Source organism: Pleurodeles waltl, chromosome 4_2 (assembly GCF_031143425.1).
Source record: "Pleurodeles waltl isolate 20211129_DDA chromosome 4_2, aPleWal1.hap1.20221129, whole genome shotgun sequence".
Taxonomy (NCBI): Eukaryota; Metazoa; Chordata; class Amphibia; order Caudata; family Salamandridae; genus Pleurodeles; species Pleurodeles waltl.
Window position 1 is genome coordinate 364,690,975 of NC_090443.1, and position 15,217 is coordinate 364,706,191.

Sequence of the window (15,217 nt, forward strand, 5' to 3'; positions counted from 1 at the left end):
TATTTTTAAGACATTTGAATATTACAGTCAATTTATCATCACCAGAATGCACAACAATGAAATCCCAAACTCCCATTCCCTGGGACCAATAATAGTGCTCCTGCCAAACCTTTACAACATCAAAATTTGAAAACTCTTTTCTGCCCATGGATGTATAATCAGGGAGGACACCTGGGGAGTTGTGGCATGTCTCGTCATGACATAATCACCTCTCTCAGGCCAGGCCGTAAAACGTCCTGCATATGAATAACTTAGTTACTTAGATAATGTATCAACCCCAAATTTCTTAGCCACCCCTCCTCCAAAATATTCTTCAGGGATACCGAGGCCCATATTTATACTTTTTGATGCTGAACTGCGCTAACGTGGGAACAGGGGGTTTAGCGTCAGAGGATGACGCTAGTACGGGCAGAGGCAAAAAAAATGCCTCCGCCCAGACTAGCGTCATTTTCTGATGTTAGAACCCCATGGACATGACTCCTGTCTCAGTTAAGACAGAAATCATGCCCGCCCAGCCCAATGCCCATGCCCAGGGGACCTAGGTCCCCTGGGCATGGCCATTCGGCCCAGTGCCATGGTAGGGGGGCCCAAGTTAGGCCCCCTTATTGCATTTAAAAAAAAATATATATATATACTTATCCATACCTACCTCTACTTACCTTGGATGGGGTCACCCCATCCTTAGGTATCTTCCTAGTGTGGGTGGGGTGGGTAAGGGGCGTCCCTGGGGCCAGGGAAGGGCACCTGTTTGCTCTTTCCTTGGTCTCTGATCATGGAAAAAGGCCCACAGGTCCCCTAATGCCTGCCCTGACCCAGGCGTTAAATAATGGCGCTAGGCTTGCATTATTAAAGACCCTCATTCCCCTGTGCTAGATTTTAGCATGGGGGATAAATATGGTGCTAAGGCCATATCGTCGTTTTCTGCACGGGAACTCCTACCTTGCATCTCATTGACACAAGGTAGGTTTCCACGTCCAGAAAATGACATAAACTCCATAACTTTGGCGCTAGACGTATCTAGCGCCAAAGTAGTAATAAGGAGTTAGATTTGCGCTGAATTAGCGTAAAAAAATTATGCTAATTTAGCGCAAACAGAGTATAAATATGGGCCTGAATGGCACAGTTTGCCGTACTAAAGTGTAACCTAGTTTACATGCAGCCAGTGTACTCCGCTTGTGGGTACAAGTCATCAGCGGTCTGCGGTGTCACAACTGACCTGTCAATGTCTTCACCTTCACAACTGTCCAAGTTCAAACCGTCTTCACTGCTCATTGCAAATGATTGTGGGTTAACAGTGCTTCTTTCAACTTGAATCATTTCCACTAGAGCTGTTCTGTCAGCTTCTGCTTATTGCTTGATTTGATGTGTTGTGGTACTCTGCTCAGCTCAAAATCTGCAGTTGGCAGGAAACAGCAACATGTACTTAATCCCTGCTTCTCACAAAGATTTCCTGACTTCCAGGAAAGAAGCTCATCTAAATTTCACAGTGGCCATACAGTCTAGAAATTTTAGCACAGATTGATTTTCTATTGTGAAGGGGTCATTTAGTCTTGAATTTTGCAGGATCATGTCTCTATCCCGGTAGTGCAGCAGTCAGGCCACCACCGGATGGGGAGGAACCCTGGGTAACAGTTTGCTCTATGCGCTCTGTCTAATCTGAAAAGCTTTGAGGGTCCAGATTGAGTCACCACCTCAGATATCCAATTTTAAAGAAAGAATATCATATCTGTCTTCTCAATGACATCAGGAAGTCCCACAATTCTAATGTTTCTATGGTTATGTCCTTCTGAGTCCCATGCCATACTTTTCTCCGTTAGTACCAATATCTGAGTCTGAATTGAGTTTGCCGATGGATGCATTTCAATGATGCCATCCACAGTAGTTTTGTCCCTCTCCATCAATTTCTGCTGTTTCTCCCTCAACAGACCCATTTCAGGAGCTGCTTTGTCGATCTTGGTCTCCATGGGTTCGTAGGTAGCTTTGATCGCTGCCAAGATTTCATCTGATTTGTCTGAGGGAACCGCCTCTGGTGCTAAGTTAGTGGGTTGACATGAGGTCCCTTCTTGAACATGCAACCCCTTTAGATTACTAAAGCAAGATGTCCTGGGGCCAACCATCTCCCTAGCTCCTTTGTTTCACCTCATGGTTGTACTCCTTCACCTCATTGTCTAAATCAAATCTTCAGGAGCTTAAGGCATCGCCTCTGATTCAATCTTTTGTTGTCGGTCCCAGTGCTTGGTCCTTTCATTATGACATAGCGAGTAGGGGAGGATTCAAGGAAGCTGTGGTCTGTCTCCATCCCTATGACAAAGCCAAGGAGTACCACAGTGTAGCAAGAATCTGTCTGTGACTGGGGTGCTGATTAGGCTACACATGCTCCAAGTAAGTATGAAAAACCATTGAACATGGTAAGGTGCTATGCAAGTCTGTCAGCTATCTCACACATGCCAGTTCATCATCTCCTCTGCAAGCAATCATTGGAGTGCTTCAAATACAGGACTCCCTCAGAGCCTCAGGGTAGCAGAAGTCCTCACTCCACCAAGGAAGCACCCAGTGCCCCTCAACTAGCCACCCCTACTGCATGGAACCTCATCCCCTGGAGCCTTAATTTAGAAATGATTGCCCTATTGTCCCTCAGAGTGATCACCTCTGCCCACTCCCAACAGCGGTTCCATGATTCAGTCAGGTCTGGGGACCAAAACAATGCAGGAGTCCTACACGTGCTGTTATAGTTATCCACAACAAGCTCTGCTCTTTTCCGAGCCCCCAGTCTGCACGGTAGATCTAGGTTCAGGAGAGGGAGGGCAAACTGAAGAATGATTCCATCCCTCCACCCTTAGAGTGCCCTGGTGGTGTCTGATAATAGCAACAGGCCCGCAGAATTCATTCGATTCAACATGGCCTCATCCACCTGCAGGTGCTTGTTTTAGTGGGGGAGGAGGTTGGGAGCAGCAGAGCGGTGGATACACTGGTATGGCAGAGTTAGAGGGTAGTATCCTATGTTCAGACGGCGCACATGTGAACATGCATGAGTGTACGTATTAACGTGCAACTATCCCAGAGCCTCTTACCTTAAATGTGCAGCAGCCGGCATTATATTAAAAAGTGGACACTGGTGGTTAGCACTCCCAATCCACAATTTTCTTTTTAATGATTTTTATTACATTTTATCATAACTACAAACAGGCATAGAAATGAGTCCACTCGTTCCCAAACATGCCATTTCCTGGTACCCCCAGTGCATTATACAAAGCACGGCGATAAACTGGGATACAATAGAGCTGCAGTGGAGGTAGCATGGTGCAAGGTCGCTGGCTGTGGTTCAGACCGTTAAAGTGGGATGAGCCAGCTAACGCCAATGTGAGAGTATCAGAGGACGTAACCAGGGGGTTTACCAAAACTGGGGGTAACAAGTGGCTGGGAACAAGGGGAGGCGAGCCAGAGGTGGGAGGGTCAGGGAGAGGGTGAAGCAGGTGGGAGGATGGACCCCTGCCAGGCCGGGGGGAAGATTAAGTGTAGTTGACACCAGAGGCAGGTAGGGTGGTTGGGGAAGGAGAATGATCATTGGAGGCAGAGGGCCCCAGGTGTAGGCTTCACTGTTCCACCTTTGTCTCCCTCTTATTGTGAGTGCTCTTTGATTTCCAGAGGTGAGGGCAGATGAGGGCTATCAGCATCCAAGAAAGGTTTGGTATGAGCTGGAGGGTCGATCAGTCGAGACAGTATTTTTTCCCAGGTCTGGGCAATAGGTCAGCGGTGGAGTCCCCTAGTCTCCACATGGCAGAGGGCCATTGTCTCAGCCCTGACCCACCTGAATATGGTGTGTTCCTCGGTCTCTACAGATGGGGTCACTAAGGCCCGTATTTATACTTTTTTAGCGCCGCATTTGCGTCGTTTTTTTACGCTAAATCGGCGCAAACTTCCAAAATGCAATTGCATTTTGAAAGTTTGCGCCGATTTAGCGTCAAAAAACAACGCAAATGCGGCGCTAAAAAAGTATAAATACGGGCCTAAGAGTTTCCACTTCATCATGATGAATCGTTTGGCGTGTATGAAGGCCAGTTCTGAGAAGCGAATCACTGTCTTGACACTTTTGGGGTCATTTAAGGATACCAGGCCACAGGCCTCCCATGAGTTTATCACTCTTATTCCCATGACTACCCTGAGGTGTGTGGCACTGTGTCCCAAAAGGCATGGATCTGAAGGCATTTCTATAGAATATGCTTCAGACCTGCGGCAGGGACAGAGCATCTGGCACACACATCTGATGCTCCTGGGAAAATCCTAGAAATTCATTATGGAGATAGATAAGCTCTATGGCGCACCTGCAATTGAATCAGCTGATGGCGGGCATTGCTAGAGATCCTCCTCAGGTAGACTCGAGTACGGGCACAGTCATTCACATGAAGGGCCCTGACAAACTCTACCTCCTATGTCTCCCTAAGCGCTTAAAATGAGACCTGAGACAGTTTTGGAAAAGCTCTGATGAGCCACCTAATCAACCAAGGGATGCCCCCACGGTGAATATGATTTGGAGGGGAGGGTTGGTGGGTAGCAGGTTTCTCACCCTAGGTTCCCCAAAGCTTGCAGGGCATGCCAGCCAGTGTGGCATATACTAGGAAGAACTAACTGGCCTTCAGGGCTGTGAAGGGCAGAAGATGATCATTTTGGAGCAAGTCTCCTAGCATATTCATGCTGGTTGGGGTAGAGGAACCTAGTCGGTGGGTTGTGGCATAACAGCAGCATATCCACGTGCCCAACAGAGAGATTGCTGGTGCATATGAAGTCGCTGGACGAGTGAGCAGTAGAGCTCTGCAAAGACATGGGAGGGCCACCCGAAGTAAGCATGGGGGATTTGATGGTGTGCAGGTCCTATGGATTACTTGCTGAAGGAGTGGTATTGGGGACAATGGAGGGCTTAACAGTGCTTGTGTCCTCTATGTAACAGCCCACCAGCCAGTATGACGGCCACTGTAATTGGGCCACTAGGATAGAATATCTAAGAATGGGGGCCATGATTTCCTTAGAGCCACACGGCTGTGAGAGTTGTGCCATATAAGATCCCCCAAGAGAGCGTGCCATCCCCAGAAGAATGTGTTGGAAACAGTAATCGGAGAATCCACAAAATAGTACAAAAGATGAGGCTAGCATTACCATCTTAAGAATGGTGACCCAACCCATTACAGACTTTGGGAGTGACCGCCAGAACGTCACCTGGGAAAGGAGGGTGGACACCACCACCGATGAGTTGGGTTCTAGTAAGTCTGAAGTGGTGTGGAATATTCGGGTACCCAGATACCTAAAGGAGGTGGTCTCCCAATGGACCAGGCTGTCCCTCAGATAGAGGTGCACTGGCTGCAACACCAGGGACAAGGAGAATATGCAAGACTTGTGCCAACTGTCTCAGGGTGAAGTGGGGCTCAGTGCCAATCTGTGACAAAACTCCAAAGAGTAAATCCGAATGCAAGGTATCAAAAGTCTTGTGAAGGTCTAGGCCCAAGGCAGTCACTCTGGGCAAAGATCCCTGTGCAGTGTCTATGATCCTATAGAGGCGGCAGAGATTAAGAGAAGTGTTCCTACTGAGAACAAACCTATTCTGGTCCATGTGAATAAGGCGTGGAAGTACTTGTTGGACTCTGTCTGCCAGGATTCTACTAAGGATCTCGTAGTCCTTATTTACATGGCTATTGGGGGGTATGAGGCAAGATCGATCTGGTCTTTCACAGATTATGGCAGGGATACCAAAGGCACCTCCCAAAGTGTGAAAGGAAGTCAGCTCTCCCTGGCAACAGTTTCATAGACTTTTGTCAGTTTAGGGGTCAGAATGCCGGAGAGCGTTTTGTAGAAATCCTCTGGGAGGCCATCCATCCTAGGGGTCTTTTCCATCACCCATCCCATTTTGGCCATGCAGACATCTTGGTCTGTGATGGGGCATCGAGACCTGCCTGCATAGAGGATGGAGTAGTAAGCAGTGAAGGCACAATGATATTGTTCTGGGTGTGCAGTTGGAGACCCCTGAGCCACAGACTGAAACTATCTGAGGGGTTTAAGAATCATTGTTGACCAGCAGCACCAGGAGGTAACTGTACTTGTCGGCCTCTGAGTTTGTGTGGGGCACGTAAAATATGTAGTCCAGGCATCAAAGGCCTCATTTTCCCAGAGCTGGGACAGCAAGTGACGGTAGGAGGGGTCCTGGACCAGGTTCCATTACCATTCTATGTACTCACTCTCGGCTGCGTCTAAGGTGCAGAGCAATGTCTTCCATTCTCCTGAGACCACCTGAGTGCAGTAGTCCCTGACCACCACCTTAAAGGCCTCCCATTCGACTAAGTGTGAGGAGGCCAGTGCCTCGTTATGTTCAAATTAGATTACAATGCTACTGGAGACTGCATCTCTGAAGGTGGGTTCCTTTGGAGTGGAGGGTTGCAGCTGCCACATGTGGATGTGGCAGAGGAGTCTCCCCCAAGTTACACTAACAATCAGGGAGCTGTGATCAGACTGCTTCCATTCCAGGTAGCCCAATGAGGAGGCAGAAGGACATAGCTCCAGGAAGCCAACCAGCTGGTCCAAGTGGGCAAATACGTCATATACTGGGGAGTAGTAGGAGTAGTGGTGGGTTACCAGGTTGTAGTGGTGCCAGATATCTGCCAAGGACCATTGATTGAGCCATGCCACCAAGCAGCAGGTGTTTGCGATGGTCAGGGTATTGAGGAGTGCGCGTGGGAGTGGTCCAGCATAGGGTTCAGGACACAGTTAAAGTCTCTCCCTAGTAACCACAGCAAGTGGGTCCAGGTGGCCAAGTGGAAGGAGAGGTGATGAAGGAATTGTGGTTGATCAGAGTTGGGTGCATACACACTGCCCAGAAGCAGAGGGAAGCCATCTAAGATGAATTCCAGGAGGGTGAAACCACCCTCCGGATCTATATCTAGTGACACCACTGAGAGGGGGATTCCTGCCTGCACCCAAAGTAGTGCACACTGGACATATATGGAGAAATTAGTGGTAAATACGTGGCGCCTCCATCACTTTTGGAGCCTTAGCCCTTCAACTACGGTAATGTAATCCTCCTGAAGTAAGGCTATCTGAACTCCATGCTGCTCGAGATAAGTGTGTATTTTGTAGTTTTGGAGGGGGTGTGCATTCCCCATATGTTCCAGGAGATACTCCAATAGGATTGTCTACTGTTAATCCTGGGAAGAGGGTTACCTCCAGACATTTCCAGGGGAAGGTGGAAGTTCAGGCGATTGCAGTGTTGGGGAAGCCGGGGGGGGGGGAGGTTTAGGAGGAGAGATGCTTCCAGAGTGCAGAAACAACCCAAGCCAATTAGTAAAATCAACAACAGAGAGACTACTATGCGTAGAAGGTTCCAGACCTGCTGCTCAATTTGGGGAACAACTGTTCCACATAGGGATGGGGGATGGCGAGGTAGAACCAATAGCAAAAGGCAGGCTAGGCTCTGTGATTAGGTGTATGGCAATGGCTGGTTGAGGGCCTCAAAGAAACCCGACCACTCTCCATTGGACTGGGTATGGGGTGTCCTGCAACGAGTGAGGATTTTTATAGCAAATCATTAGCTGTTTGGGGGCTCACCGTGGAGGTGAGACCTGGTCGTAAAGGGGGCATTGTTGTAGATGTTCCAGCATCTGATTCCTTCAAGGAAGAAACGGAGGAGACCCCGGGGGGGTCACGGTAGGCCATGCATCGAGGGTCAATCAGCAACCTCTTCAGAACTGATCCGGAGAAGAGGCCACCTGTGCTGAAGGAAGTCCATCTTGGGCCCTGCTGTGGTGATGGCGATGACCTCTCAATGGTGTCTTCAAACCTCTGCAAAACCAGAGCATTGTGTGGAGTTTCCTGGTTTCCACCCATTCTCCGGCATCAGAGGGATCATTGAAGAAGTGGGTTTTAATATCAGAGATGTTTGTTGGCTTGGCAGGAATTAGGAGGGTGTACTTGACCCCCCTTTTGCGCTAGTCTCATTTGGCTCTGAGGAATGGTGTGTGCTATCTTTGGACTGATAGAGTGTAGAATATGAGTACATCTCGCCTTTTTGAGGATAGCATCTCGGTACTTTAAATGGAGGATTTGTGCCATGATTGGTCAAAGAGGTGTCCCCACCAAGGGGCGCTAAGTTGGTACCCCAGTAGGCCCTTTCAATTGAAAAGAACAGGGTGCGATCTTGAGTAGCCATTGGATCTTTAAACCAGGTTTTGAGGAAGTCCACTATGTTGGGGCCTTCAGCGGCTTGTCCCTCAGCAACCTCTGTGCACTCCTCGAGAAAGTGAACTCACTCCTTGATGTTGTGGACAGTTCGGTTAGTACTTCCCTGGAAGGGGCCCCAGCTGCCAAGGCAGTAGAGGAATGGCTGGCCAGCCAATGGTGGTTGTGATTTGTTGATTTGTTGAGTTGGACCCTGCCCCTGCAGTGTGGCAAGTGTTGGGAGGAACCCAGAGCAGGTGTCAAGTGTAGGGGTGGAGGGCGGGGGCTACAGCCAATGCGGCATGCCCCTCAGGTCAGCCCAGGAGGCTGCCCCCGTCAGGTCAGGGGTTCCTGTATGCTGCCCGAGTGGTCAATGGGAGGAGTGGGCTGCTGCCATCCCTGGGTCCTGTGATGAGTAGAAGCTCAGTTCGGGTCTGGGTCTGGGTGACCGCACTCTGCAGTGCAAAGGGCAGTCAAGCAGGAGTGGGGAGTCCAATGGCCAAACCGTCCAGATGGAGGCTCCTCAGGAAGCAGGCTGTGCCCTGTCAAGTCAGGGACTCCTCTGCTCTGCCCCAATGTATGGTGAAAGAGGGTGGTGCACAGCTCTCAGCTCCTACAATGGGTACAGAGAAGAGAGGCACGGCCATCATCGGAACTACCACACCCTGGAGACCCCGCAGCACCAAGGGCCATTGAGCTAGAGCTGTAGAAAGGGATCCGGTGGCCCATGGTCAGGACCAGCCTGCTCTAAAAGGGGTCCCCGAGATCCAAGCAGACTCTGATGCTCCGCCTCCCCAACTGGATTCCAGTATGGGAGTCTGCTGATGAGAGGAGGATTGGGTGGATTATAGAGGAGGAAGCTCTCATTTCAGGCGGCCGCATTGATGTCCTCCCAAGAATGCCCTCTCTCCCCTACCATTATGACAGAGCTTACAGTGAGTGAAACTCAGGTAGGGGGACTCACTCACAACAGGAGTCTATAAAGTAGGTAGCCAAAACAGTAAAAAATCCAGGGAGATTAAATGGAGCAGAAGCCATTTCTCAAAGGGAGACACCCCCAGTTGGTGCAAGGCCAGTGTAACATTCGTTTAGGCTCCAAAGGGTTCCAAGTAACATGCATGCTATACTTTTATCAGTCATATGTCCAATATAAAAGCCAACTCAGGGCTGAGTGATAGCTCACACTGCATAAGCAGAAGAAAAAAAACCAAATAACCCGCACATGTGAACACTATCATGTATTGAGGGTTGATTATGAATTGAGTGGTTATGTTTCTAAAAACGTGGCTTATCTGAACATACGTTGGCCAAAAATAGTACCATATTGGTGGGAGGAGAGGCGAGGAGCTCTTGTAAACTAATTAGCGAAGATAGATCTAAGTCAAATATAAAGTGTTAATGAATCTCAGGTAAGCGGTAAGGTCACTTGAATCACCTATAGGTACCATTTCTTCTGTCACTGCACTGGTTTTACGCAGCTGCTACCCCAGTACATATAAGAGAGCAGACAGCATCATGTTTTTGTGTATTCTTCTATGCAGAGTGAGACATGGAGATGCCTGATGTGAGGGAGCCCGGACGTGGCATGTGTCCATGAACAGAATTCCAGACTCTACCACTAATAAGAGTCAAATAATTGGACAGTGCCTATATGTAGGATATATTGCTAGTAATGTCAAATATCCAGATGGTATGTTGTGTAGGCTGCGATGCTAATTTTGTGAAATTGTTGGAAGGTGTATTTCTGTAGGGTCTGACCGTAGCAGTGTCATATAATTGGAAAGGTTTTTGAGTAGACTGTGGCACTTGTAGTATCCGATATTTGGATTGGGTTTTTGCTAGTAGTGTCAGGTATCTGGAAGGTGTGTTTTTATAATCTCCGATACTGGATATGTAAGATATTTGCATGAATGCTTGTGTTGACTCTGATGCCCAGATTTACTAACACAGTGCACTGGTTTACATTACTTTGGGAGTGCAAACTTGGTGCTAAGTGTTATGGTGGCATTTACGTTGCAACCCAAATCAGGATTTGTGTTGGAAAGTTGGGCAAAGTAACACAAATGGCACTACATACTACTTTGCGCTACTTTGCATCAAATGGGCTTTCCATGGGTGGTACATGAGCATATTTATGCAACCACTCATGGGTTTTGTGGCAAACCCCTTTCTACTAACACTGGTAAGCAGGGATTTGCACCAAAATCATATGGCTTCTAGAGGCAGGAAAGGAGCAATGTTGTAATTTCTCCATACTTTTCAATTTGCATTTATGCTGCATTGATTGTACAGCACATACATAGTGGGAAAGGTATTAATGCATAGTTATTGTACTAGAAGGCCAGTACAAACCTATGCTTGACCGAACAGAAACACCCTTACACTATGGTGCAAGGTGTGTGAGTTGACACATGGCAGCCTAAAGTGCGCCAGTGCATGACGAGAGGAAACTGCCCTATCTTGATATATATTGCACAGCTCTGCTCTCCCCCTTTCAGGCAGAGCAGCACAGCAACTTTGTTTGCTGTGTTGCTTTGTGTGAAAGGTTAGTCAAATGTGCCCCTAAAAGTCAGACATTTTAAGGGTGTGCTTGTGTATCCTCCACCGCTAGTATTTTCAGATATTTAGATATTTAGATATTGCGTTTTTGTAGTTCTGCCACTAATAGTAGCAACTATTTGGAAGGTGTGTTTGCGCATTCTATTGGTAGAATCAGATAAAGGAATGGTGTCTTAAGTTCTGTTGCTAGTATTCTCCACTGAGCATAGTGTGTTGGTGCCAGATATTTGCATTGTGTGTTTGTGTAGGCTGTGGTCCAGCAGTGTCAGCTTTTTGGATGGTGCGTTTTACTAGCCTGCGTCAATGATAGGGTAGATACCAGCACTGTGTTTACATGGCTCTCTTTCTCAGATATTGGATATATGGATGGTGTGTTTTTATAGGCTCTGTTTCAATATCTGTCTTTCTTGTGTGGAGTTTTTGTGTCGGCTTTTTCGGTAGTGGTGTCAGATATTTGGGTGTTGTGTTTGATTAATCTTTGCCTCTTTTATTGGCAAATATTTTGATGTTGTGTTTGCACATCTCAAGGACTGTAAGAGTAAGCTTTGTATACTGCCTGTGTGTGTTTCTCCCATACGTCCCTGTCTCTGATTTCTTGATCCTGTGTAATATCCTGTGTTAGGTGTTACCGTACTCATTTCCGTTCTCGTCTGCGGCAACTTACACGTTCTCCTGTTTCTTCACAGTGATCCTCGTGTGTGGTAACCCTGAGAATCTCAGAAATGTCTTGGAAGTGAGCAAAGTTTCTTCAGAAATTGTCATCATTCTGATTGATATTTTAAAGTAAGTCCTAGATTTGTTATTTCACATTCTTATTTCATTTATGAGTGACAAAGATTTCACCTCCTGAAACATTACAATGATCCTATGTACAGGGACCAATTTGTTGTTTATAGTCAAAGCAATGATCAAAGCAATTGAGAGCTGAGTTTTAGATTTGAAATCTCTGAAAGAACGTCAATGTCATCTGTTACTCCACAGCTTAGCCTGTTTCTTGAACTGCTAACATTGCTATTGAATAAGTCCATGGTCTCCATTCATCAATATCATTAATAATTCTCAATATCATTCATGATAGAAGAGGATGTGGTGTTACAGCCAGAGCTGACGACTTTGAAACTGGAGAGCCACGTTCGAATCTCTGCACCAATTTAACATCCTGTGATTCTGGGCAAATCACTTAGGGGCATATTTATACTCTGCGCCTTTGTGCATAATTTGTTTGACACAAAAACGGTGCAAAATTAACTCCATATTTATATTTAGACGCTAGACCCGCCTAGCATCAAAATATAGGTGTTAACATCATTTTTTGGATGCGTGAACCCACCTTGCATCAATGAGATGCAAGGTAGGCATTCCCGTCCAAAAAATGACTCTAAGTCCATAGCGCCATATTTATCCCCCCATGCAAAGATGGTGCACAGGTGGGAGGCTGGACTAAATAATGGCGCTAAGCCAGGTCAGGCCAGGCATTAGGGGACCTGTGGTCCCATTTCCATGGTCAAACACCGTGGAATGGGCCCACAGGTACCCACCCCAAGCCCCAGGAACACCCCCACCCTCACCAGAATGACACTAGAGGACGGGGGACCCTATCCCAGATAAGTAGGGTAAGTATTGGTAAGTATTTGCTAAAAAATTCAATTTCTAAGTGCAATTGGGGGCCCTGACATGGGGCCTCCTGCATGGCACTGGGTGCAATCGCCATGCCCAGGGGACTCTGGCCCCCTGTGCTGGCTATTGGAGTGGTGGGCATGACTCCTGTCTTTGCTAAGACAGAAGTCATGTGTTATGGAAGGTTGTGCATCAGGAAATGACGCTAGGCTAGTTAGCAGCATTTGTTTGCTTCTAACCAGCCTAGTGTCAATTTTTGAGGCAAAACCCCCTTCACCCCTACCGCCACCCCCACCCAGCTAACGTAATTTTTTTCTGATGGTAGCCTAAGCTTAGCGCCGGCCTGCGGCATTCCATATATTTGGCGCCCGGCTGGTGCTTTGGAATGATGCAAACCAGCGGTAAACCTTTTGACGCAAAACTGTGTTAGCACAGTTTTGCACCAAAAAGTATAACTATGGGCCTTAATCTCCCCGTGCCTCAAATAAAAGATGAATGTGACCTTGTGTAATGTGACTGTTGCTCATGTAAAGTGCTTGATTAACTTAGGGTCAAGTTTGTGCTTTGTAAAACTGCAAAAATAAAATAAATAGGTTGAATGATATTCTCTTTGATCCTGCCCCTCAAAACTACAACAATGGATACACGACATCTTCTGGATGCTAAACCTTCTCAATAAACAGAATTCCTATTTATAATCCCCAAACACAAAATAACTTTGATGCCACTCATCTAAATGAAGTTATGTGCGAGGCTTTTCTAGTGCTTTATAATTTAAACTAAACTCTCCCTCCTACCAACATTAACATATTATCTCTATCTGCCATCGTCCACCATCAACCACTAAAGAAAATCAAAAACCTCTTATCATCTACCCCACTGAAAACTACAGCCTTTGCCTCAATCATTTTCTATCTTGACTTTGGCAAAGCCATTTTAGACGGAGTTCCTTAATCATACCTTGCTCCTCTCAAATCAATTGTAGTTGGAGTCCCTCATTCATACTTTACTCGTCTTAAAGCGATTGTAGTAGGAGCTCCTGAACCATACCTTGCTCCTCTCAAAGTCATTTTCCATATGAAGGCTGGGCTAATTCTTCCAAAAGAAAATTCGACCTTCTCTCCCAACTTTTTTAAATACATTTCTTTATCGGAAATTTTAAGATGTAGAACAAAAAGGAACAATAGGTCAGTTGTGTAGAGAAAGAAGCAGTATTTGTAAACATTTACATTACCACATATCACTGGTAATAGGCACGACATGAGCACGCCCACCGACAATACTGCGTCGACCAAAACCGCTCCCCCCTCAGCTCTGATTCATAGGTAAGCCTGAAAAAAAAAAAATAGGAACGATAACGTATAAAGAAAAGAAAACGTTTGCCCTGTGACAGGTGTTCAGGAAGCTATGCGTCTTCTGGTGCACTTCAGTGGGGGTATCGACAGGGGAGGGAGAGTTCCTTCGTCCCTCAGCATGGAGGTCATTCCAATCCACTCTAACCTCTCTTTATTAAGTTCCCATGGTAGGTCGCTCCCCCTGCCGCTGCAGCTCCTCCAGGTTCCTGAGTTCCTGAGACCCACCTCACAGTAAGTACCCCCCCCCTCCCAGCCCCTCGCTCTGCCCCGCGCTACTCACCCTCTCTCCTGCTTCTTTTCTTCTTTTCTTCTTCTCTGTTCTTCTGTTCTTCCTCCTCGCTCCTCGTCTGTAATCTTCTTCTGTACTCTTCTTTCCCCCGTCTTCACTCTACTTCTCTTCTTTCTCATCTTCTCCTGTGGTCTTCTGCCCTCTGTTCTTCGTTTTCTGTATCTTCTTCTGTGTTCTTCTGTGTTCTTCTGTGTTCTTCCGGTCTTCCTTTCTTCTCTCCTTCCGGTCTTCTGATCTTCCTTTCTTCTCTTCTTCTGTTCTTCTGTTCTTCTTGTCTTCTTGTCTTCTTGTCTTCTGTTCTTCTTGTCTTCTGACTTCGGCTCTTCTGCCTCCTCCGTCCTCTTCTCCCCGCGCCTGCCCTCCTGCTCCTGCCTCATCCCCCTCCCCCACTCTCATCCCCCTCTCTATCTCCCCTATCTAACCCGTTCACTATTACCTCCCTCACTCCTCCTATCTACCTATCTCTCTATCTTTCTATCCCACTATCTAACTCCCTCACTCTCCACCTCCTCCTATCTTCCTATCTCTCTATCTATTTCCCTATCTATCGATTTCCCTATCTATCTATTTTCTCTATCTATTTCTCTATCTCTCCCCCCCTCCATCACCCCCTCTATTACCTATCTTCCTATCCTCTCACTCTACCTCTCCCCCTCACCCACCTGTACAACCCCCCTCCCCTATCTTCTCAAACCTACTCCTATCTTTCTCCCTTATCTCCTAAACCTCCTAACACTTACCACCCTTAAACCCCCCTCCCCCAGCTCTTCTCACTCTACCTGTCCCCCCCTCCCTCGCGCTTTCCCGCCGCGACCTCCTGCACGCCGCCGCCCCCCAGCTCCCATTCGCCCCCACCTGACCCCTCCCCCCCTCCTACCTCATATGGCGGCCGCTGCGCGACAGTGGTAGCGACCCTTGACCCAAGGGTAGGTCACTCCCCCTGCCGCTGCAGCTCCTCCAGGTTCCTGAGTTCCTGAGACCCACCTCACAGTAAGTACCCCCCCCCTCCCAGCCCCTCGCTCTGCCCCGCGCTACTCACCCTCTCTCCTGCTCCTGCTTCTTTTCTTCTTTTCTTCTTCTCTGTTCTTCTGTTCTTCCTCCTCGCTCCTCGTCTGTAATCTTCTTCTGTACTCTTCTTTCCCCCGTCTTCACTCTACTTCTCTTCTTCCTCATCTTCTCCTGTGGTCTTCTGCCCTCTGTT

General features: G+C 47.5%; 1 protein-coding gene across 1 annotated transcript in view; it reads left to right on the forward strand.

The window, feature by feature from the left end:
• LOC138292721 (guanylyl cyclase C-like) overlaps positions 1-15,217 on the forward strand; it is a 453,160-nt gene that overhangs the window by 108,113 nt on the left and 329,830 nt on the right. Inside the window, exon 6 of the mRNA XM_069231453.1 lies at positions 11,442-11,538. Coding sequence (XP_069087554.1) covers positions 11,442-11,538 — 97 coding nt within the window. The remainder of the gene's footprint in view (positions 1-11,441; positions 11,539-15,217) is intronic.